We start from the raw sequence: 25,208 nt of genomic DNA, 5'->3' as shown, positions 1-25,208 counted from the left end.
TAAAAATGTATATAAGTAAGGCATCATTGTAGGTCTTACTTATTACAATTACATGCATTGCATTTATGAAGTACAACATTTTGTGTGGGTTGTGCAGGAATCAGAAGCTTCTCCTAAAATCTCTAAAATCTCATTGCATATTTCGAACAGGCTAACCTATTTTTTGGCTTGTTGTTATATTTCCTGTGCTTATATTGCCACATCATTTGTAAATAGTATACCTTGAGATAAAAATGTGGATTAGATTTATGAAAATGGAATGGAAACACCATCTTTTAATCTGAACAGTAGCTGCAAAATGCTTTGCAGATGGGTTTTATTATATGTCTGTGTGTGCGTGTGTGTGTGTGTGTGTGTGTGTGTGTGTGTGTCCGTGTGTGTGTAAGAGTGCGATGGAGGGTGGCAGTGGGCGGGGTAATATCTTTCTAGGCCCTAGGGTGCAACACTAAGCTGAATCGTCCAAAGCCCTGATTGGTCATTTTGTCAATTGTTTTGCCTCCCTATCTTATTGAACATGTGTGATTTATCTGCGACTGGAAATCACGTGGACTTGACCGAAAAGGTGGTTGTGTGTGTGTGTGTGTGTGTGGTGGGGGTTACTGGAGGTAGGAGGGTCAAGGGGGTTTCTGCATATTGTGCAAGAAGGGAGCAGGCAGAAGGCATTCGTTCTCCTGGAGGATTACACACACTGACACACGCACACACAATCATCACGGAGAGAACGTGCACGGATGTCAAGCATGCATTTAACTCATTCCGTCTGATATTTTGTGGGCCGGAGCTGTTTTCTGCAGGGGGCCGAGGAAACCTCCCACCATGGCAGAAGGTATGGATGCTCTGATGGAAGGAAGGAGGCTGAATAGAAAAGAGATGAAAGGGGAAGCTTTTCTTCGTCTTGCATTGTCTTCTTCTTTCCTTTCTAAAGGGGACTGTCTATTCAGAAACATCTCTCCAGAAGTGCTGCCAAGACTTGGTGACTAGGGTGGGGGTGGGGGTATGCGTGTTCTAGTGTGGAGGTGGAATGGAGGTATAAGAAGTGGACAGCAGCTCGGTGCACTTTAAAGCAGCAGAGAGCGGCGGGATGGGCTCTGCTTCCAATCCGAGTTTCACAGGTAGACCACAAACAAACGTTTACTGAGAAATCCAGCTTTTAATTAATGTTGTTCGGAAATTAATTTCTCTCTTTGTTTGAGAAGCCTTGGAGAAATAGAAACAGCTGGATTGTAATAATTCGCTTCCGTAAAGAAATGGCTTTTTACGAATTTTAATGTTGTCAGAGAAGAAGGAAGATACATTTTATTTCGAAGGTCTGTTGGTGAGTATAGATACGTGCACGTGCATCGAGGCTTATTTAAAAATATTTAGACATTTTATATATTGTTTTCTGTTATTGTAAAACGAGTGAGAATATTCATAATATATATAAATATTGTATTAGATTAGATTAGATTAGATATATACTTTATTCATCCCCAAGGGGGAATTTGTCAAATGATATCATACAGCGATCAAAATACTATCAGCATCGTTACTTTTGACTGAAACAACTATACTTGATTAATGATTGGTGGATGGTGGATTTCCTCATATTTTTAAAGGCTACTCTGTTTGGTTCCTTAATTATGTAAGTAGTGGGTTAATCACCCTCAGTTCATCATGTGTTAGCAATTGTGGGTGTAGTAATAAAGTTGAACAAGAAAAGTAAAATAAAGGCGAAGAAATCGACTGGAAATAATCGATTACATCCTTTTTTTATGCATTATGTGGGAAATGTTTGAAAAATATGTTGTAATAGTCAAATGTTTTTGGGACTTTTACTCGGTCAACACATTTGAATATGGCGTATGGGCTTCGGGAAATCGTATTAAGCCTTTGACCATTGTTTTCTGACATTTTATGGACTTTTTCATTAATAATTGGGTAAAAAAACTGCCGATTAATTGATATGAAAATGAACATTAGCTGCAGCCGTATTAAAACGCATCTTCCATCGTAATCATCTGAGAACATTGTTGCTGTGTTGTTTTCTCGGGCCATTACGCAACACGTCAGACGCACGCGGCCCTTCTTGGGTTTCACTTTGCTGCCGTTTATCAGGCTTTCTCACCAACAATCTCCGTATTTTCTGTGCAGCAGCGGGTTGTCCGCGGAGCGAGGAGGAGGACGCGGGTCTGTCCCGGGGCAGCGGTGTGTGCAAGTGGTTCAACCTGCGGATGGGCTTCGGCTTCCTGTCCATGAGCAACAGGGACGGAGCTCCTCTGGAGGACCCGCTGGACGTGTTCGTCCACCAGGTGAGACGCTGCTGCTGCTGCTTGTCACATCTCAGGTGTCACACATTTCAGGTTTATTTCATAATTGGCTAAACCACCTTATATTCAGATTTTCCTGAGAATAACCAGAAAAGCTGGGCCCTGAAGTGGTGCTCAGACATTCAAAATAACATTTTCACATTATGATAAGGTACCATCATGTAATAACAAGATACTGACAACAAGACATTTCATGTAATAATATATTTTGACGTTATACCAAGATTTTCACCTAATAACAATATTCTAATGTTTTAACAAGATATTGTTGTGTTATAATAAGGTATTTTCATGTTATAACAAGGTATTTTCATAGTAACTAACATTCTCTGGTTACAGTTTCTTAAATGCGAATATGTACTGCTTTTCTTTTGTTTTGGAAACTGCACTTCAGTGTCATCTTTCTGGACTTAAGTCGGGAATTATCACGCAAAATCAGCTCATAAGAAGAGTGTAAGACACGTGATGTGTTTTTGTGTAAAATTACCTGGAGATTAACACATCTTTAAGTCGGCCATGCCTGACTAAATGCTGCCACTCCCCCGCTCCCTTCACCTCCCAGAGGGATATCTGCTGTGGAACCTCAAAGGTGTTGAGCTCAAACATTTCTATTTAAAAGGGGTTAGAGGCTAAAGCAGATATAACAATAAGGCTCATTCTTCTCCCCATCCAGCCCTGCTTCCTGTTATAAAGTCATGAAAGCATCAGGGAGCCCACCCAAACCTGAATTTCAGTCCCACCTCCCATGTGGAGCCTTTTGGTCGAGACCTCTCCTCGGGTTACTTGCCCCTGTGTTGCTGTAAATCATCTGATGAAAGAGAGGGGATAAGGCCCTTCACATGCTTGTCTTGGGCCTCAGTGAATCGTTGATGTGCCGAGGTGTATTCTAGTGGGAGACTGTTGTCTGGTTTTGTTGTTATGAGCACTTAAGTTTTATAAGCCAAATTTGAACAAATCCCATTAAGGTAGATTGGTAGTTTGTGATCAATTTTCTAAGTCAAAATGTATGGCCAGTCAGTTAGTTCTCCAGACTTGCTTATTGGTAACATAGCATGTTTGAAGCAAATGATACATGCAGAAACTAAAAGACAAAGCTTAAGGCCTTAGTTGAAGTTATTCTGATATAACCGTCCATCCCAGCATATTTAAAAACTACAATTTGACCTAACTGAGGCTTATACTGCTTGTTTTGAGCAGAAATAGACATTTTTGTTATATTGATATGCCAAGAAGAATCCATGATATTATGTGTACAGTGCAAAAAACAAGATTTAATTTCCTTTTTTACTGCTCGTGTTAAATATCCAGTTCTTCTGTTTTTTTTCCAAATTTATTTATTTATTTTTTAATTACAATTTCTTCCGTGTAGTTTTTTTTATCCTCAGGAAACACAGCAGATGTATAAAAGAAAAAATAAAGACATATTGTCCTCTGAGCTGAAAGCAGCTTTGGTCTAATTCCCATGTAAAGTGCAGTCAGCAGAGCCTTTCACAGCTGTGGTCATCATACTGATCAGCAGGTTTACATTCTATATTTCCTCCAGCTCTTCCAGCAGCAGCTTTAATGTGTATTAAGCAACAAATGACCATTAAGGCTCATTGCTGGTTGGCTTGTGGCTGCTGCATACAGCCAGGCTCAACGCAGACAGACTACTTTCATTGCTCGGTGGTGGATGGATATATGCTAGAAAATGTTTTCTTACTTTAATGGCGTTTTTTTTTTTTGTCTATTTGCTTTTGTGTTCTTAAGCTCTAATGTTTTGAGCCTTCTCTGCCACCACCCTGCTGCTGACTTTGTTTGATTTAAATTGGATTTCTGGGAAGCGCAGCGCAGGAATACCACAGCAGTGAATGCTTTGCACCAAGGTGGAGCCAGAATGGGAAATAATCTCAGGACGAGCACTGTTCAGGAAAATTTAGACTTCCATTTGAAAATACCGCACGAAAACATGAACTACATTAATATGTGAGCTCAAAATTAACAGAGCAATATAACAACATACCAGCAGGTCCTACTGAGACAACAAAAGAAGTGATATTTACATTAAAACTGTATTTACTTAGAGACATTGTTTTATGGAGTTTGAATATATTTGATGTTACATTCAAATTCAAGAAGAGGAAGTCATATAACTGCTGGTGTTTGGCATGTTCACTGTGTGGTAGTTCATCCTTCCCTCTATTTACCACTACAATTGGAAAGCTAGTCAGTAAAACATCAATAGTGCAGCACACCATGCGCTGGTGATTTACTCCTCTCAGGATACATACATTCTCGCCTCCTCTCCTAGTAGCTATCCCAGGAATGCACTCCTCCCCTGTGTCATTTCCCAGCATCCTCCAGTGCAATGGTCCTCTGGAGACTTGTCCAGATGGACTCATTTTGGAGAGTCTTTTGCTGCATGTAGGTGGTGGTTTGGGGGGGGGGGGGGGGGGGGGGTGGGGGTTTGGGGGGGGGGGGGGGGTGAGGAATGCTTTGGAGGTTGGGTTGGAGACGCGCGAGGGGAGGAGGGGTGTTTGAAAGCATTGATGTTTAAACAGGGCCGTCAACAGGATTGGATTTTTATGAGAGAGCTGAGGATTCCCTGACAGCGGCTACACGTTTCTATTAATGCAACATTTAAGTGTGTGGTCAGTTTAAGTAAGCTGCTTCTTTGTCTTGTAAGGACCGAAACTTAAATTTCGTTTAAGGTTAAATATCACCTTTATCCCCTAAATAAATGTATTTATATTTAAACTGCCCAACAAGTTAACTTATAACTTGCAAAAAAACTGCCAAATGGCGAACAAAAAGCTGCATCAGTACAGGTAAACTATAAGTAAATGATGACAAAATAAATGTACGAGCCTGCTTGTACCTGTCGTCAAATAGAAGGGAGAGGCCCAATAATCAGAGAAATGGATGGACAATGGGGCACACTTTGGGACAGTCCATCTACAAAGGCATTCATGGTGCTGCACTTAATTTTACGTGCAAAACTTGAAAGAAGTAGTTGTGTGAAGAATGAAAAAGAGAACATGGGAGAAGTTAAACAATGCCTACTTTCTCATCTCAGCACACCTGCGCTCCCAATTCTGACATGAGAGCTTTAATTCCAGTTATTCATAGTTGTTTTTGAGGTTCAGGAGTTGACTTAAATCCCTTGTATACTCATCCACCCTATGGGCTCTATAGGTCGTTTAATTCTGACCCTCTCCCTCTCTCTCGTTGACAGAGCAAACTGCACATGGAGGGCTTCCGCAGCCTCAGAGAAGGCGAGGCCGTTGAGTTCACCTTTAAGAAATCATCTAAAGGGCTGGAGTCTCTCCGGGTTTCTGGGCCCAACGGAGCTCCATGTCTGGGCAGCGAGAGGAGACCGAAGAGTGCCCAGAAACGACGCTCCAAGGGTGATAGGTAAGTCCAGTCTATGCATATGGTACCAAAACACGTCAACGTTTTGAGCACTATGCTTGCTTTGTACTGTCTACATTACACTATGCCGCACATCTTTTAGAACTTTAGAACTGTTTTCCCCCTGCTTTCAATCTTTATGCTAAGCTAGGCTAACCAGGTCCTGACTCAAGTGCCAAGATAGTGATATCAATCTTCCCATCACACTCAGAAAGAGAGCAAATAACCAAAATGTCTCAAAATGTTCACGTTGCTTCTTTAATGAGACAGGATGTCCCAAAATGACACGCAGGATTCAGCAAAGACAGAGATTACTCAGAAATACTTCAAAGTTCATAATCTTGAGCTGAAAGTTATGCTAAATAACAAACAAAGAAAGTTGCTGGCTAAACGTCGTCTCTTTGAGCAGCAGCAGGCTGAGCTGGATCAATAGATTGTTTGACCGCTCAGCGCTCCGTCTTTTGGCTTCTGTGCCGGCCACAGGGTAGCTTCATCAGTTCAAAGTTTATTCCTTTATTACAAAACACAAATTCATTTCACGAACCTGCAAATGAACTCTACTGGAGGAAACTGTCATTTATTTGCAATTGCTCTGTTTGTCTTTGAAGCATGTTTGGGTAATTAAGATCCAGCGAGGCTATTAATTTGATAGCATCTTTTAGATTAGAGCATATTAATTATGGCTGGCAGTGATAAAATGAATCCCACATCCTCCTATCTTTCAATACCTCTCGGATTTGATTGCATTCAGACGTTCCTACTTTCTTCTTTTCACTGGTTCCAAAACACAAATGTGTCAGTTAAAGCTTATAGTTTGATTTGCAGATTGTAGGCCTTAAGATCCAACAAGGTTATTAATGCGATAGCATCTTTTATAGTTGAACTTCATTAGTAAGCAGTGATGAAAATAATCCCAACAACTTCCTGTCCTTAAATACCCGCTATAGGTTTGATTGCATTCACATGTTTCCTCTTTTCTCCCAAACATAAATGTAGTATTCAGCAGAGGAAAGAATCCTATCCATTTAATTGATAACAGATGTAGGTGCCTGGGAGAGGTCAGAGGTCACCATTGCCATAGCAACAATGGGATGTGGTGTGCAAATGAGGTGGAGGGGAGGGTGGGAGGAGGGGGTCAGGGTTCAGAGGTCACAGTTGTATTGAAACAAAGGAGCTCCCTCTCCCGCCCTCATGGCCACGCTGATCAATACTGAGCCCTGATGGGGGGCAGGGAGGAGGGGGAAGGAGAGGAAGGAAGTGGTGGTTAGCTGTGAGATGGTGCAGGGCTCGGTCTGGGTCTCATCACTCTGTATCACCGACTGACTTTAAAAGACACACCGACAACGAATGTATCTACTGACAAGTATTGTGTGCATCAAAGCCTGATATATCTTCTTCCTCTGTGCAATAGAGCTCGATTCCTGTATAAAAACTATTAATAACCCGTCAATGAGCTACACATGCACTGGGTAACACAAGCACACACACTCTTTATTTTGACTCAATCCCACATACACCGTCCTGCTGCCCCAAAAACTCACAAGAGCGCCAAACGGGGATTACTCCGCCGCTGAAAATAGTCCTTAACAAATGCATTATGCAACATACAATAAAAACTACAGTGACCAGCTGTTTTAGGAAACTTCTCGAAACCAAACAGAGTATTTACAGCAAGTAAGAACACGTCTGACACAGACAATCTAATTAGAAGCCGTCTTCTCATATGAACAATGTCCAGACCTGATTCTCTGGACATTGTCCGGAGTTGCCCTTTGACACATGAAGCGCACATCAGGAGATTGTCCGTGTTGGATGCGTTCTCGCCCACTGGAAATACTCCCTTTTGGTTTTGGGGTGGCGCCTGAGTAGAGCATGCTGGAGGCAGGACGTAAAACAAAAACACTGCAATCAAGTAGCCGGTTTATGATTCGGTCGTGAACAACTGGATCTCTTCCCGTTCCTTGAATTTGTCTGACGATTTCAGGAGGGGTGGGTCAACTTCATGTAAATGACCCATCTTCTTCATGGGTTTGTTTTCCTCTGGTTTTGCCACATGACAGAAACGTCATCAACACGGCCATTCACTTGCTGTGAATTCTCTGGATAATGAACGGCTCTATTCACAACCAATGGGACACAACACAGACTTTGCACTAAGAAGCTGGCAGTGTAAATTTCGTTTGATGTTCGGTTCGAATGATCTGGACATTTGCGTTCTCACATACACTTCCTGTGGGTAATGTCCAGATAGATTCGGGGTAGCAGTGCGTGTGTGAAAAGGGGCTAGAGTTAGCTGGTGAACATAGTGGAGCATTTAGCAGCAAAAAAACACAGTTATTTCTCATATTAGTGGAACAGCCAATAGTTTGCTAATGCGTGAATGAATGCAGCGTTAAAGATTTAAGTATTGTTAGTCATGGTCTTAATGGGATTTGTTGACAAAAGAGAAGCAGAAGAGACAAGAGAAGAGGATATCAGAGCATTATAAGTACACTAGGAGGTGATATTTTGATTTACCTGTATAGTACATCAGATATAATCATTTTTACTGACAGTTTCCACAGTTTCAGTTTGTTGAAGTTACACTTCTGTCCATGCTGCTGTCCAAAGGTTGCTGTAGCGTGTTATATTAAATGTGCTCAGTTTCCATGTATTTCTGCACAAGTATTAAAGCAATATAAAGAGACATGAAACTTGTTCAACTGCAGATGGAGAGCAAAAGGGGCAAAGCCAGGGCCTGTAGTAAAACCAGATTGTCCGCAAAAAAAATCAATGGGTTTTGCTCCTTTATTTAAGTGGCCAGTGTCTCTTTGTGTCACACGACACAGTACTTGAGCCTCACTCGCCTTACTTATCCTGCCTTAATGAATTCACCAACAGGATTTCACTTAGCTGCTGATCATTAGCTTTCTCAGCATTGATTTACTAACAATACACATCAAGATGGTTGCAGGAGTGTTGGGTTTAATCATAGCAGCTTGTTGTGTGTGGAGATTCATACATGCTTTGACCTGCCGAATTATGGCCGGATGGTCATTTTATGTTATCATCTGCTGACTTTCAGTGTCATCCTAATGTGTGAATATGATCATATCTTGTTTTTGTCTAAGAAATGTGTCTTTAAACTGCAATTAGAAATGAGTGAGTGCCTTTTACACACCGGACAGAAAAAGCACAGGTGCAATTAATCACGTTAATGATGGCTCTGTTAGTCGAGGTGCCTCGGTGAAGATGAGCAGACACTGTGCAGATTTCAGCCCCAAATTGGTCGCACCCGACTCATTTTAGTATTTGAGACTTTTTGCCCGATCAGCTGTTTCAGCTGCAGATTGAGGATCGCAACGTCGTATTATCTGTTTGAGCTCCACGCTGCCGAACAATTGATCCGTACAGTGTGAGCAATAAAGTTGCAGATTCTGGCCGTGCAGCTCGGCCGATTAAAAACTTGAGTGTGACCCACCAGTTGAGAATCACTGCTTTAAGACATGCAAAAAATTTGCTTTGAACAATAATTCGTATTTGATATGGATTCTTCACAAAAAGTTCGGTTAAATAGTTCACCTTCTTAACATTAAAAAAATCCAGTTCAGGTGTTCAACTGAGATTTCAGGTGAGCACAGATAAACTTCCCCCTGCAGCAGGTGAACACAAACTCTGCACGTACGTCATCCTGCACAGTGGAGCTCAAAGATCACAGTGAAGGAACAAGACAAAAAACACACTCTGAGTGCCAAGCTCCACCTTTTTTTAATCATGATTGGTATAGAACAATAAAGCCAGTTTGAAGTTTGGTTGTCAAAATATCTCTTATACAATCCCTTGAGGCACGAAGATAGATCAATTTGGCCAAATCCCTTAACAGCTGCCCACCTCTGGTACTGCAGGTAATGTGGATGCATGGAGACAGAGGGATCTGAAGCCAATGTTGGGGTGTGCTGCCCTCTCATGGTGGGATTTAATCACTTCACCGCAAATGGAATTTTATTTTTTTTGGTTCAGATTCAAAATCCGCTACTTGTCAAAGCTATTACATGCATTATTCAAATAATACAAATAAATGATTATTAATTGATTACATTGTGCGTTCAATGTAATCTTACAGTATTCTTGGAACTAATATTTAACATTTAGCATCCAGTAAAATCCTTTTTGTTTACAGTTTTTCTCAACAGCTTAAGCCTGTTGCAGTTCTTGACCTCTATTCACAGTAAAACCTTAATATGAGTCAAATGTAAAACAGAAATGACAAGAAACGTATTTCTGGAGAATAATGACGTTAATTCATCAAATTAAACCCCTCTGAGCTCATTTCCTGTCTTCTGTTCACTTTAGATGCTACAACTGTGGAGGACCCGGCCACCATGCCAAAGAGTGTCAGCTGCCCCCTCAGCCCAAAAAGTGCCATTTTTGTCAGAGTGTTTCCCACATGGTGGCCAGCTGTCCGGTCAAAGCACAGCAGCAGCAGCAGCTGCAGCATTCGTCTCCAGGCTCTCAGGGAACCGCACAGAGGGACGAGGAAGAGGAGCAGAGGCAGGACTTCGTCTCTGAAAAGTCTGAGTGAGCGATCGAGGGAAACTGCGAGGTTTTTCACTGGAACACTGCTTATAGAAAGAGCTACCTCAGGTTATATTTATTGAGCGGCAAAGTAGGAGTCATCACTGTGTTGCTGATGTGATGCGTTGTTCAATAGAGCGCTGGCAGACATGTCCACTTTGACAACTTTTATTTTTCTTTCTACGTTGTTTTTCTGCCTCGGATAAGTTTCTTAGCTTTAGAATGAAACAATCAGACTTACTTACAAAATATAACATCTTGCTGGTTTACAACTCTCTGATATGTGGGTTTGGTTTGCAGGTCAAGTGACACCACAGAGTATTAGGGTCGCCGACCGCGAGGGGAATAAAAATCGTATAATTTTGAGAAGTCAAAAATATAAAAGTCACAAATAGCGTGAAAAGTTGTAGTAAACATCTCGTAGTAATACTTAACATTTTTTTCCCATATGTAATATGTCAAATATTACATTACCATTCCACTTCTTTTTTTTTTCTCGTAAAAATAAGCCATTTTCTTTTCAAAATGATGACTTAATTCTTCTTACAACATAAGTAAAATATAATTCTCAAAAAAAAGCATCCCTAATACTTTGTTGTAAATCGATAATCAAACATTGCATTATTACAGTTTTGTTTTATTACTACGTTTGAAAGATGAGGTAAACAATCCAACATGTGAATGTAATGAGAGAACACATATCCCGGGCTGCCAAATACTTTGCTAAAAGTTATTTGTGTCAGCCTTTATAGGAAAACATTTTCAGGTATTATAGTGAAAAGTGAATGTTACAACATAAGTGCCATAACCTCCACTTCCCAATGGGGTTGATGAGAACTGCTTTCAACTGTCATACTCGACACACAAAAACAATAATTCAACTTTTATTTCCCAGTAGTGGGGAAATTTACGTCTTAATTACCAAGTTGCCATTTCATCATTTGAACTTATATGCAAGACCAGTATTGATTGTATGGCAGACTTTGTTTGTAAAACAGCATTAATCCGAAGGAAACGTTCACACATATATGTCAGGGATTTTTCACATAAACAATTTGTCTTCACTTATTTTAGTGAAGGGGCTGAATGTGTATAGATATTATCTTTTTTATATTACCTATTTATGCAGAGTTGTTCTCCCTGAAGGGCAGACTGAACATTTGACAGCTGTAATAGTTTCATTTGTGACTTGTGATGTGATTCAGAAATATCTTCAAAAATCTTTTGGCTTCCTTTTGTACACATGCTGTGATAGTAAGTCACAACTTTTTTTTTGACAAATTCTGATGATTCTATTACCGTGTAATTGTTTGCAGACAGTGCACTTATAACGGCGTCATTTTACAAATCTACAACTTAACTGGCACAGTGAAAACTCACAGCGTTCTAGTGTTTAATTTAATGCTTTATCATTCACCTCAGTCTGCAATCAGTTTATTTAGCGTCTTCATTTTCAACTCAGGGAGAACTTTTTTGATCTAGTGTCTTTTAGGATTTGTCTAGATGTTTAATTTTTACTGTCTTGGGGTGCCGGAAGAACCGACGCATCCGCTGCCAAATGAGCCATGCACTATCTTAATGTCATTTTCTGATACGCAACACGGACCAGGAAGTACTGTGTCCACACTTTGTGCATCTTTCAGCATGATGTGCATTGCTTTTCTTACTAGGGGGTTGTTCTTTTGCTATTGTATTTGACATGGAAAAGTGGTCAAACATGGACAATGTGATGTCTTTGTAAGATATTCAGCAACAATAGAGTGGGACGGCAGAACCTTTTTTTCCGCCAGCTGTAGAGGGAAGTCGTAGCCTGTTTTTTTTCTGATTGATGAAGTATATTTCAAAAGGTTTAACGGTCTGTTACGATGCTTTAACATGTAGCCACCTGGCCTACGCCATGACATCCACATGGCCTTAGTGAGCTACATAGCTAATAGATTAGCCAGTTAGCTTGCTAACTAGGCATCAGCATAGTTTAGTTTCCAGGCTTTGGAGTTTGTTTATATTCAGGGAGTCTTCACATGCACTCTCCATTTACAGCATTGAAGAAGTTGTTTATTGATTTGCTTTCTTCACGAGAGTGAGATGAGAAGATTAGTATTGTTCTCATGCCTGTGCATCAAGTAGGCATATACGCAGCTGGAGCCAGGATGGGTTTAGCCTAGCTTAGCATCAAGCTTGGAAGCAAGGGGGACACGGCCAGCTTGTCTGTGTCCAAAGTTGAAGAAAATGCCCACCAGCACTTATAAAACTCATTACTTAACATGTTATATTATGTTATATAAGGACATAATTCTGTAAATTAGTGAACTTTATAGATGTTGGTATGGTGTATTTTAAAAATCGGCCAGGCTAATGGTTCCTGTAGCTCGCTGCTTCAGGGGGGAAACATCTATCCTCTTATCTGTTTTTTTTTAAATTGTATATATCTAGTGTTTTTTTTTTCTCCACACTGTATTAATATAATGTTCATGATGTGTCTGCATGATAATGAGTAGAATAATAGATTAGCTGTTTCATGTAGAAGGGGACCGGCGACTGAGCCCAGGGATTTCACAGCACAGAGGATGTTCTAAAGCATCAGTATTGATCGTCATTAATGATCATTACGCCTATATTATGTGCTTGAGTTCACCATGATGCTCACCGTGCTGCAGTGCAATGGGGGTCTAATCTACCATTTATAACACTCTAATTTAGCCTAAGTCCCAGTGTTTTGTTGTTTTGTTGTTGTTTGTATTGCTTCTTATGTGTGACCAAGACAGAACTCGTCTTGTCAAAAATCTATACAAATCTACCTCAGGTGTGATTTTGGACAGCTTGAGAACAGCATGTCCAAAAAACTGTTTTGTATGTATTGTAAATCTTTTGTGTATTAAGTGGTCCATACAAGTATTTATTACATTGTATTTTTAGATGTTGTTTTCAGTGTAATGTGTGCTACCTCATAGAACATACTCTACAATTTCTCTCTGGTATCTTTATGCCCGTTGTTGCTGCCAATATAACAAGAGATCCAAAATGGTGCTTTTTAATGACGTCTTAGCCTTGTTTCCGGGAAATAGAGAGACACAACAGAACTGATAAATATACAAATAAGATGTTCACTTGCATTCTTCTGCGAAGAAACAACCATATCTTTACTTTGCAGAGCAGACACACCTCACCATAAACATGCATTATAAAGAATGTTTGGATTGAGCATGTTCATGATGATTTTGGGGTTAAGTTTCACCTTTTCTCAATACTTTTTTCTCAAGGTTGTTCTGAACACAAACTGTAACCTTATTTAACTTGATGTTTGAGTTTTTATTCAATTTGGATCATCTCCCCACCATGCTTGCAATACAAAGGTAATTAAAGATCTAACAGAACATTTGTGTTTCATCTACCAGTTTCTTGTATCTAGACTTTATGCTAATGACTGTTAGTTACTTTTGAGAGACATTGATATCAGGTTCACGTTTTAAATATTGTTATGAGTAAGTACAAAGGGTAATAGTAGATTTCCGTCCAAGTTCTTCTGACGACTAGTGTATTGTTGTATTGATCAGTTCTTTGACAAATGTCATAATCAATCTAACTTCTGTGCAATGTATACCAGAGATGGATACTGAAGAAATTCAGATTTCTGATAAAAGATTTTAAATCTAAAACATAAGTACTTAATTCAAGGTGCTAGATTAGGTGTTTATTTTTCCTCAGCGGATGGGGTTTGCTCAGTTGTTGTTAAGATAGCTCAGTTGTCACCATGTGACCTAAGTATGAAACCAAGTTGCATGAAAACTGAGCAAACTCCACTGATAAAAAACAAAGAGGTGGTTGAAAGCTCTGAGAAAAACCTAAATGGACCTTGAGTTATTTTTCTGTTTTGTGGTGAAATTACTGTTTTAAAGGTTGAAAGTGAACTTTCACGATCAAACATCAGTTTAATCAGAATTGTAGCATTGAAATAGTGTGCTTTGTATGATATTGTGCCCGTCATCCGCAAATAAATAGCCTTTCTTTGATGGAACATCAAGGAAGGAATGCAGATATTTTACAGTTATAGACCTATTTAATAAACTCATCAGCCTCAAATTACTGCTTAGGAAATTATACCTTGGTTTCATCCTGAAGAACACCAAAAAACAATGCCATAAAGAACAATTTGTAGACTTTTATCACACTTCTATGTCAGTATCTCAACAAAAATGTCAAATAAAGTTTCAGGAAGAATGGCATGCATAGATCTGTGCAGGTGTTCATGTGCTTGTGTCCTCCCCCTGTTAGTGACAGTTCGGTTTGAAAGGGGAGCGCAGAGGGCCTCCGCATTGTACTGACTGGTTGCCCATTATATGGGGAAATTCATAAAACTAGCCATTTTGCCGAGGGTAGGGCCGGAAACCGCTGTTATTTCCCCTCAAAATAAAGTGTATGAAATTGTCACCTTATGGGAAAATAACAACTGATCAATTAAATTGGTAGATTATAGATATGTAACTGTAAAAGTAAGCACATGTGAAATAATGTGTATCGTTAATATAATTTGTCATTCAGTAACAAGCCCTGTCATCAACTTAGTATATAATGACTAGGATTGTGTTTGTTGGAATGAGACTTTTACAGTTATTATATTATAATAATATATATGATTAATTACGTATTTTTTGATCAGACTGCACTTTGGTCATTACTCAATAATTATTTCTAAAAATAAATATAAAACATTCAAAAGTTGTGATGGTGATTGGTCACTGTGCCACTAATGTGGGTGTTATTAGCAGTTTTCGCTACTTTATTTGAATCCAACATTGTTTATATGGTCCATATTTCCAAATTACTTCATGTTTGCGCATTATGAAAATATGTATGTATTTTGTACTGGATCACAGAATGTTTTATTGTTCCTTCACACACAGGAGTTTTATTTTGAAACGCTTTAGCCGGAAGTTTCACACCTCTGCGCTGCACGCACTCTGCTTCAGCAGCTGCACGCTCTCACGTCGTCCAGTGTTTGACAAACCTCCTTGGGTTTGACTGTGCGAGCAGAGAACGTGTACGGCGGTAATGGCTGCCAGGGAGAGTGAGGAAGACAACAAATGAACCCCAGAGGAAAAGATTTGAAGGTGAGAATGAAAAGATGACAACTTGCAGCACAACAACAGCAGCCTCTTCTTCTACGTTTACACCATTGTCTTCTTCTGCTGTGGCTACTCGTCTGCTCGGCTCGCAGGTGTGTTTTGAGGGAATCTGGTTGAATTCTTGACGGAACACACACACACACACACACACGCACACATATATACATGCGCGCACACACACATACGCACACACTGGACAATACGCTGTCCAATGACCCAGACGTTAGGACAGTTTAGGAGTCAGAGACTTTTATGAGGCTTTAATTTATACGTCTGCATCTAGCGTGTATATATGTCGGCTGTGCTGGTGAGAGCTGGACTCTTTGTTAGCTGGTGTTAAACGTGATTAGCTAACGTTAGCTCACCGACAACATCGTTAGCTGTCGGCGGCCTGTTAGCCTGTTTGCCAATCAGCCAAGTGGATGTCTAATTAGCCACTTAGCAAGCTGGCTACAGCTCTGTCAACAGAGACAGACATGTTTCTCATCACCAAATCTGACAGTGTCAAGTGTATTTACTGTCATCTTTAGTTCAGTTCGGGAAACAGCTGTTTTGCTTATAGTTTGTTACTGAAAGCAGTACTTCAATAGTTTGAATAAGGTTACTTGTATGTAATATGGTGACCCACTCGTCATTAATTTAGTCAAGCAGATAGCAGTATGTAACATGTGTATATATATTAATCAGTCAATCGCCAGCAATAAATTGACAGCGATTAAGCTATTTATAAAACATAACATGATCTATTTCCTGCCTTTCAGACGTGAATATGTGCTGCTATTCTCTGTATTATATCATTGTAACTTAAATGTCTTTGGGCTTTGTACTTGTCACCTTGCACTAAATTATGAATTGATTAATCATTCAAATAATTTAATCTAATTAACTATAAAAATAACATCCCCAATGTAAAGAGGCCAGGCCCCATCTTCTCTCTCATCTACTCTTTAAGAAGTACTTAAGTCTCTTCATCAAGGCTGAATTTATTAGAATACCTGATTATAAAAGCACCAGTATTTGCAGCCTCAGTGCTATTTTCTGCTCCGACAGGTGTATCAGGATTATGCAACGACACAATAAGGATGAGTGACACTGATGATGGAGGTGAGCCTTTTCCACACAATCCCATTTTAAATGTAAACTTCTTTGCAGCGCCAGGCCTCGGTGGCATAGCGATGTCTGGGGGATAATCGCATGTTGGTGTGACATGCAGTCATAAACACCTCGACAAGGCGACATAATAACCCTGGAACAGATACCAGTTTGTGAAACTCGGTGTCACTTTAACACAGTGGTACATTTCGTGGCTCTAAAATGAGGTGTGGTTGGACATGCAGTGCTGTAAATGTGCTGATAGTGTTGGTGAAGGAGTGGTGTGTCGGTTCCCTCATTGTGTTGTGTTAGTGGTTTAGAGATTACTGTAGCTGCTGTTCTTATAAGATGTGCTCCGCCATCATATTGGGTGATTATAAGAGCTACAAGTAGGGAGGCTGTTGTGTTTATTTGAGGGAAAATAAAGATTGTTTATGCTTCAGGGAGCAAGAACACATGTCAATTATCTATCAGAGTACCACCAACATGCCAATCAAGTGGGCATTGTTGGCAGCTAACACCTATATGAAAACTTCAGGGGGAGTATTTAGATGTAATGAGGAGTTTGATAACAAGGCCAAGAAACGTGTATCAGAAATTTTAAGAGAAATTCACTGATTCAGAAAAAAGGAAATGTATTTTGTGTTTGGGGACAGATGTCAGGTTTACTGGTCCACAAGGACAATAATGTTGTCTTCCAAAGGTGTTTTGGAGAGTCTAGACCGTGGGGGAAATGCCAAATATACTTTCCCCTAGCAAAGATATGAGGCTGCTTGCTAACAAGTGATGCCCGAATAACAGAACTATGACTCCTATACTTAACTATATCATAAGAGACTGATGTAAGCAACAGTCAGAGCTTGACTGAAGCTAATATGAGTTACTTGGATTAATTGGTTGTCTTTGTTGTGGCTTTTACTTACTGTAATATGTTGTAAGTCTTATAAAATCAGCTAGTCGTAGCCTACAGTGTGAGATCAGTCAATAGTGAACTAACCCCATGTCCTTTGTCCACAGTGAGGACTAGGATGGTAAGCAGCCAGCCGAAGTACGAGCTGATCCAGGAGGTGGGGCGTGGCAGTTACGGCGTGGTCTATGAGGCGGTAGTGAAGCGCACGGGGGCCCGGGTGGCGGTGAAGAAGATCCGCTGCCACTCTCCGGAGAATGTGGAGCTGGCACTGCGGGAGTTCTGGGCCCTCAGCAGCATCCAAAGCCAGCACCCAAACGTCATCCACCTGGAGGAGTGCATCCTGCAGCGGGGCCAGCTGGCCCAGAGGATGAGCCATGGCTCCAGCTCCCCACTCTACCTGGAGGTGAGGAGACAGGATTCACTGGAACAGGGTTCACACACTAGCTTAATAATATTGTTAACGTCACCCAGCATTTAGGCTGTGAGTGGATATTGATTACTTCCTTAATGTGGCCTGATAAGTACTGACTGTCTGATGTTTTTTTTTTGTTACTGTACTGATGAAGTGCATACTCAACACTTGCTGCATCTTCAGAGTAAAAGTCTTCCAGCAAAGACGATTGATTATGACTTTTACTTTGAATTGTCGTGTGCAAGAAATCTCACCGAGGGAATCTAAGCCGAGGTTAGATGATGGATACAAACTAACACTTGCATAGACGCACAGCAGTTGTTGCTCTGTAATGAGGAGGAATAACCAGACTGTCAAGTACTGGAGAGTTACAGGGAGCAGAAATGCTTGATCTGGATTCCACATAAGTGTGTCGGACAAAACATCTCTCCTGCAGCTGTCCATGTTGCCAACGCATGCTTTAGAAAAATACTGAATAGCGTCTGAGCATTACCACATGACACCTCGGAGACAGAAACCAATGTACATAGTCTATCATGATTAGTGAAAATGAATCTGTCTTTAGCTCGGCTGGCGGCCCAAACATAACCATAAACCTCAATTTTAAAGTGCCCGTAACAGTAAATCGGCTGCATCAGATCAGTTAATGTTATCTTATTATCCGCCTTACACAGTGGCCCCTTACCTAAGACTGTTTGTTTGCTTACACGCCTGCCGAAAGCAGATCTTGTTAATATCTTGTGTACTGAAACTCGGTTGGCAAGACAAAGGGCCAAACATTCCGGTCCACAAGTCACAGAGATGCTGATCTCAGCCAGGAGAGGAATCCAGCTCAACCCGCTGTAATGTGACATGTTGGCAGACGTTTGACAAACACTTGTTGGTGTTTTTAAAATAGACCGACGCTATATTTCTTGTAATGAATTGGAAGCTCGTTTTGATTGACAAAGTGTACCGTGATATCCTCTGACATGTGTTTAGCCTGTTTGTCCATCCACCACCCACCGCTGTTGACATCTTGCTGTTGGCAAAGATGTTTTTTTCTGTGACAATGTAAAGCTAATAGGTTAAATGTAAATGTCAGTGATTCACCCAGTAGCTCAAAGTGAGTCATCAGCAGCAAGCTAATGCTGTTTGTTGTGTAAACTCATATTGTGGAGATTACAATTATCTAGACGGCACAAATATTGGCGCTTGGAATAATGAACAATATATTCCTCTGCGTGATGCCGATGAGCATTAGCAGAAGAAATGGAAGTTTTCTGGTTGGATCTGTGTCGACTTTGGCCTCGATGTCCCCCATAGTCACATGAACGTGTTGTCAGGTTCCCCTCCCCTCCCTAGTCAACCTGTCTGCAGCCTGTCATGTTGCGATGCCTCCCTGCTGTCTGACGGCGGGCACACAGGCGCTCTGCCGGTGCCTGATTATAGCCTCTCAGCGGCACGCGGGGGCTATTGTCAGACCGCTCGCTCCGTTTTCCGCAGCGCTAGCGTTGGACACTTTCCCAGAATCCCTTTTTATTGCCCTGTAATGTTCCAGTACGCGCTTACACGAGAACAAATGATAATAGGGCGGAATTATCTGACCGCACCAACTGTGGGATAATTTGCATCTATTCATTTTTTTTTGGGGGGGTGGGGGGGGATTCTTTGGCTCCGAGCATGTCGAACAATTTGCATTTGTTTACAGCAGAGTTTGCACTGGGAATGGTCTATTACACACATTCAGAGCATTTGTAAAGCAGTTGGTGTCGGAAGCCTCAATGTGTGGTTGAGCCTCAACTGACACTTCAACTGATTTTTACTCTCCAGTTAACAGTTCATCTACTTCAGCTATTCAAAAGTGCAAACACGTCTTTCTCTTCAACTGACATTTCAACTGCATTCATCTCTGACTCTACAATGTACGTTTCAACTGCTTTTAGTGGTTACACATCAACTCCTTTCAATTCTTCTCTTACTCTTTAATTGATATTTCATCTACCTTCAGCGTTGCTTAAGGCCTTTACACACCAGAGGAGTGATGAAAAAACACCAAACAAATGTATAATATTCAAGTGTTGGGAGATAGTATTCATGAGGAAACAGTTAAAATACATATTGATGTGCGAAATAATAATCTGAAAGGTGCCTTCAGATATCGGTCGAGGCTGCCTCCATTGTTTTCAATGTAAACATGGAGGGATAGCGCTTTAACTCCAATCAACTTAAGCCTTCCCCTGAGTTTCCGTTTTAACTGCCGCGTAAACTTCTAGCATTATTTTAACTTTCCAAATGAAAAGTCTTTGTTGCAAGCACGCCGACATTTTCCTACAAATGCAGCCGATGATCATCTACATCTTTCTGTTACAAACCTGCAGCTTTTCAGTGTCTTAATACAAAACGCCGCCTATTAAATTGCAGAAACACATCCCGTTTAATCTTAATGTAACGCGAGATGGATGAAGCCTCACAGGTTCGTGGTCTGCTGTCAAAAAGTGAGATTAAATGACTTCCTGCAGCCGGTATAAAAGATGAGGCCTCTCACTCTGCTTTGGTTTAATAAAGGACGGTGAGGAAACGCGTTATGAATACAAAGCCAGAACAACTTTGCTTGTTAAGTTATGAGTGACATTTCACCCTGCAGAGCTGGTTCACGCTATCAATAATCATGTCAGCTAGACCAGACCTAAGTGATGTCTTCTATTTGCTTCTGCTTGTTGCAGCGTTGTCTCTTGTGGTTTGAGTTTTTTCTTGCTATCGAAAGGAAAATGAACCGAAACTGACATCCCTATTTCCTATAGGTTGTATTTCAGCAGAGCTTGACAATGATAATACTGTTTACCATAATATTTATGGCCACAGTAATCAAAGCAAAACATTCTGATGCCAGCAAACCAACATGTTCAGCATGTAGAGGTTGACCATCACCAGTGGTGTCATGTTGACTTTAAGTGTTTCTTTCTCTGCATGCAGCTGGTGGAGACGTCTCTGAAGGGTGAGATCACATTCGACCCGTGCTGTGCCTACTACCTGTGGTTCGTCATGGACTTCTGCGACGGCGGCGACATGAACGCCTACCTGCTGTCCCGCAAGCCCAGCCGCAAGACCAACACCAGCTTCATGCTGCAGCTGGGCAGCGCCCTGGCCTTCCTGCACCGCAACCAGATCATCCACCGCGACCTCAAACCGGACAACATCCTCATCTCCCAGGCCTGCACGCCGGCCGGCTCGTCCGAGCCCACCCTCAAAGTGGCCGACTTTGGCCTGAGCAAGGTGTGCTCTACCTCCGGGCTCAACCCGGAGGAGCCGGCCAGCATCAACAAGTGCTTCCTGTCCACGGCATGCGGAACGGACTTCTACATGGCCCCGGAGGTCTGGGAGGGCCACTACACGGCCAAAGCGGATATCTTCGCCCTGGGGGTGATCATCTGGGCCATGGTGGAGCGCATCACCTTCGTGGACGTGGAGACTCAGAAGGAGCTGCTGGGGAGCTACGTGCAGCAGGGTTCGGAGATCGTGCCCTTAGGGGAGGCCCTGTTGGAGAACCCAAAGATGGAGCTGCTAATCCCCGCCAGGAAAAAGAGCATGAACAGCCACATGAAGCAGCTGATCAGGGAGATGCTGTCGGCCAACCCTCAGGAGCGGCCCGACGCCTTTGAACTGGAGCTCCGGCTGGTCCGCATCGCCTGCAGAGAGCTGGACTGGGACACGTGATGGCCGAGCACACGGCACCAGAGACATTGTACACATCTCATTAGCTACCGTTAACCTAGATCACGTAACAGGGGGTTATCGTTTTTGTTTTTTTTTAACTCGGGAACAATAATTAGAATAGTCATTGTGTTGGTCATGGCTTAACTTCATTGACTGTCCGAACACATGCAGTCCTCTGCTAGCTGTGTCTTTTATACTGGAGGGGAGAGGTGTGACACCCACCGTCGCTGCTGCTGCTGCCGCTGCTCCAAGCTGCAGCTTAGTCTCAGGCTAATCACATCACAGCTTCCTCTTCCTCCTCACGGAATCACTCGAGCGTGCTGGAAGAGCTAAAATGACCCCAGAAGTTCTGGATTCAATGAGAAGAGAAAGTCGAAAGTGAAACCGAGACGGTTTGTCTACAAATGCCATCCTGGACTCGGTGCTAATTTGTTCCTAAATGCAATATGAGACATTATCCTGTGATCACTGCAGCGTACAGTTATCCAAAGGGCCGACATCAAGACACAATCACGTCCATGTGTGTTGAGTGTTGGAAGGCTTTGACAGAACCTTGACTTGCAAACTGATTTCAGCCGGCATTCATCTCTACGTCAAGATTGTTGTTGGCATTAAATGCAGGAATGCCCTGAATGCTCAGGTAAAACATACAGCATGGTGGTATTTGTAGACAAACATCTACTGTCGCTGTTGAGTTTTGCTCAGTAGTCTGAGTGGGGAAAAAACAAAATTATCTTTGGTTTGAAGATAACTTTTTTTTTTTTTTTCTGCAGGCTGCTTTGTTGGTTTTATGGGCGGGGAACGTTTTATCAGTTAGTGACCAGCCAGCAGGTGTTTGTGGTCTGATCTTTCCTCTTTCTGCTCGCTACAGACTTCAAGATAAGTGGACTGGTCCCAGACACGCCCCCCCCCCCCCCAAACCAGTGTAGCAGAATGTATAAGGATCCAGACAGGTCCCCTTTATTTCTGTAGAGCATTCAACACAAAGCGCTTCACACAGTACATGAGGAAGAGAGCTATAATGATAGTACTGGTTCTTATTTTCATATTAATAACCAAAATCATCTTGGATAATCATCTTTCCACTGTTCCAACAATCATCGACCTTAATTCACTGAGTAAGATGTGAAAACATGCTGACTCTACGCGTTGTTTTTCAAGTGTTTGGTAATCTTTGAAACATTTGATCTTTGATTTATTTATTTATTTTTTCTAATGAGGGATAATCACCAAAATTTCTGGTGCACCTCTTTTCAAATAAACCAGTTAAGGTAATCTGATTACTTGTAAACAACCTGTCCGATCGCACTTCTTGCCCCGTTGTTATCACAGCCGATAGAAATAATGTCCCAAACTGTGAAAACAAAACCAAAGTTGTAATTTACCAGAATTATCCAAACAACCGAGCACACCGGCCTACGTTCAAAAGACTTGGCGGAGTGGCAAATCTCTATGTTGCTTAAGGAAAAATTTAATTATCTGAAGGTTGAGCTGCAGCGACATGAATATTTACATCCGAGTCCATTTAGACCTGAATGAGTCTAAATGAAAGCACTTTTATTGAGTTGTTTATATTTATTCCTCATAACTACCTGCTGCATTGTAGGAGGAGCTCCGTGAGGCTGGACTCGGTGCGATAAACTGCGTCGGTATGTGTTTACCGAGCGAACACAATGTCAGCCAACAGTCTACTTATGCATGCGGTGTCTCTCACCTTCAGGGAGGAAGCGAGAGAAGACACCAGTGCACACAATCCTCCGTGAGCCAGAGGATCTCTGCTTCTTTTTTTCTTTTCTTTGAGGGGGGGGGGGGGAGAGACATAATACTGTTGTGTTTAACTTGATCTGCTCTCACTGTGTCACTGCTCCTCGTTTCCTTTGGCTCTGGATCTTACAGTAATCCCTTTCTTCATGCTTCCGACAGGCTAATTCTAAGCCTATTAAGTTGTTGCAGCACTTGGCAGAGGATCGTGCTCGGGACCCCTTTTGCCTTTTCAGGTCATACATAATTTGTGCACTTATACTAATTTTTACAGGAACATGTAAAACCAAACAGTCCTGGCTTCTTTGCTCTCAAACTGTATAGGAAAATTCATTTTTTTTTTATTGAGATTTGCCTTATTTCTGAAATTCACCAGTTTTCTTTGTGACACTGAAGTGGCCTCATTGATATTGCACTCAAACACAGGATTGGCAGAAGTTGTGCTTGAGGAACGCGCCACGTTTCACCGACTCGGCGGGCGCTTCGATACGAATAGCAATACCACAAATCAGTATTACAACCTGTCTCTACTGCAGGGCGTCCATGCTGCTTTGGACAATGTTGCGTTCCCTCAAGAATGTGGTATTTGTGGTTTTTCTGTTTGCGAGCGGCAAAGTTTGGACCCAAAGTAGGTCACCCTTATCCGCGGAGCTCTGAGCAGAGAGGATGATGGGTAGTCATGTCCGACCAGATTTCTTCCTTCCGCCCTTCTAGACAAGAAAGGGGGTGGTTGGCTTCCTGTGTGAGGTTTGAGACGTTTGCCAAACAAATACTAGGTCTAGGGTATTTAGAGATTTCACCCTTTGATTTGTTGTATTCCTTTGCACATGTGTACATACTGTACAGGATCGACGGGGGATGAACAATGTTGATGTACATTTGACTGCTCTGTTTTCAAGAGCCCGACTTTGTTTGTAAATTGCTGTGATGGATTCAATTTTTTTTCTTCAGCTCTTAATTCAGCTTTTGGTTCCTTCATGGAAGAGATGTGATATATGTTTGCAGGTCAATACTGTGGGTGTGCTGGTGATAACTGTGTGTTCTTAATTTGCCTATCGTTTGTGAATTTGTGTAAGCAAAGCTGGTATACAAAGCCTGGTACCGGACATGAATCAAACCTCAGCACGTTATCGGCCCTGATCCAGGACCAGCATACACAGCCCCACCGCACCTTTGATATCTGCCTGAACTCAGCTGAGAAGTAAAGTGTAGTATGGATTTAGGACAGCCGTAGTATCATTTGCTTTTAGTATGAAACTGCTGCACTATACTTTAATGATATATGGAACATACTGAACACAGTTGGTGTGCAGCATGGAATTGAGAGGCAGCTTACCCAGTAAACGTTTTTCAGTAATATTGCTTTAACAATTTATGGCCACCAGTGGAAGACAGCTGCCGCCATTTTTTTTCGTTTTTACAGCCTTTTCTTGGTGCAGAGAAAATCAAGTTTTTGTTTCTTTGAACCAGTGTAAACTAATTTCCCCATCTTGTCGGTTACTAAGAAGATTGCCGATCATTCAGTGAGATCAGATGGTCAACATTCCTCCTCTAATCAACTTTATGGGCCACTCAGCCTCTGAGATATCTTAATTTCCAGGAGATAGACGCAGGACTGTGATGCCCAATACGAGTCCTGGATCAGGGCTACTCCCACCATAAAATAATTAATGTGTTAGATGAACACCACCTGGAGTCATGCCAGACAATAAATCGGTCAACGTCTTCTTACACTCTTTTGTATTAACAATCTTTGCTCTTATGTCATTGTAACATATTTTGAAGAGATTAAATGAAGTTTATCAAAAGTGGTGTGAATACCTGTCGGTCACTGTTGGAATTGATTTTTAATAAAAATTGGATTCAAATAATAATTGAATTGCTTGAAGAAATGGAGCATGCAAATGTCCATTTCCTCCTCCGCTCATTGTCTTCTGGCTCTGCACTTCATCACAGGTAAT

The 25,208-nt window shown here is 41.5% G+C and overlaps 2 protein-coding genes across 6 annotated transcripts; both read left to right on the top strand.

Moving 5' to 3' along the window:
• The first annotated feature begins 1,081 nt into the window (after positions 1 to 1,081).
• LOC116387289 (protein lin-28 homolog A-like) lies at positions 1,082 to 10,260 on the top strand. Its single transcript, XM_031854239.1, has 4 exons — positions 1,082 to 1,112; positions 2,137 to 2,291; positions 5,524 to 5,702; positions 10,032 to 10,260. Exons 1-4 carry the CDS (start codon positions 1,082 to 1,084, stop codon positions 10,258 to 10,260), a joined length of 594 nt encoding a protein of 197 aa, XP_031710099.1.
• A 4,972-nt stretch (positions 10,261 to 15,232) lies between these two features.
• Positions 15,233 to 25,126, top strand: pdik1l (PDLIM1 interacting kinase 1 like). 5 transcript variants are annotated; one of them, XM_031854205.1, is made up of 4 exons: positions 15,233 to 15,361; positions 16,427 to 16,480; positions 17,486 to 17,781; positions 20,746 to 25,126. In XM_031854205.1, exons 2-4 carry the CDS (start codon positions 16,459 to 16,461, stop codon positions 21,484 to 21,486), a joined length of 1,059 nt encoding a protein of 352 aa, XP_031710065.1. In that variant the 5' UTR covers positions 15,233 to 15,361; positions 16,427 to 16,458; the 3' UTR covers positions 21,487 to 25,126. The 5 variants fall into 5 exon arrangements, with proteins under 5 accessions (XP_031710065.1, XP_031710063.1, XP_031710067.1 ...); XM_031854203.1 differs by having other exon boundaries at positions 15,233 to 15,468; XM_031854207.1 differs by lacking the exon at positions 16,427 to 16,480.
• The last annotated feature ends 82 nt before the right edge of the window (positions 25,127 to 25,208 follow it).

This window comes from Anarrhichthys ocellatus, unplaced genomic scaffold, assembly GCF_004355925.1.
Source record: "Anarrhichthys ocellatus isolate YVR2014 unplaced genomic scaffold, GSC_Weel_1.0 scaffold14, whole genome shotgun sequence".
Classification (NCBI taxonomy): domain Eukaryota; kingdom Metazoa; phylum Chordata; class Actinopteri; order Perciformes; family Anarhichadidae; genus Anarrhichthys; species Anarrhichthys ocellatus.
Note: the sequence above shows the minus strand (reverse complement) of the source record. Positions and strands in the feature narration are given on the sequence as shown.

What these genes read in the sequence shown, in the direction of transcription:
- LOC116387289 (XM_031854239.1), top strand. Translation starts at nt 1,082, where the DNA reads ATGGGCTCTGCTTCCAATCCGAGTTTCACAG. An exon ending in TGGACGTGTTCGTCCACCAG is followed by an intron (nt 2,292 to 5,523) that starts GTGAGACGCTGC and finishes TCTCGTTGACAG; the next exon opens with AGCAAACTGCACATGGAGGG. An exon ending in CGACGCTCCAAGGGTGATAG is followed by an intron (nt 5,703 to 10,031) that starts GTAAGTCCAGTC and finishes TGTTCACTTTAG; the next exon opens with ATGCTACAACTGTGGAGGAC.
- pdik1l (XM_031854205.1), top strand. Translation starts at nt 16,459, where the DNA reads ATGAGTGACACTGATGATGGAG. An exon ending in GAGTGACACTGATGATGGAG is followed by an intron (nt 16,481 to 17,485) that starts GTGAGCCTTTTC and finishes CTTTGTCCACAG; the next exon opens with TGAGGACTAGGATGGTAAGC. An exon ending in GCTCCCCACTCTACCTGGAG is followed by an intron (nt 17,782 to 20,745) that starts GTGAGGAGACAG and finishes CTCTGCATGCAG; the next exon opens with CTGGTGGAGACGTCTCTGAA.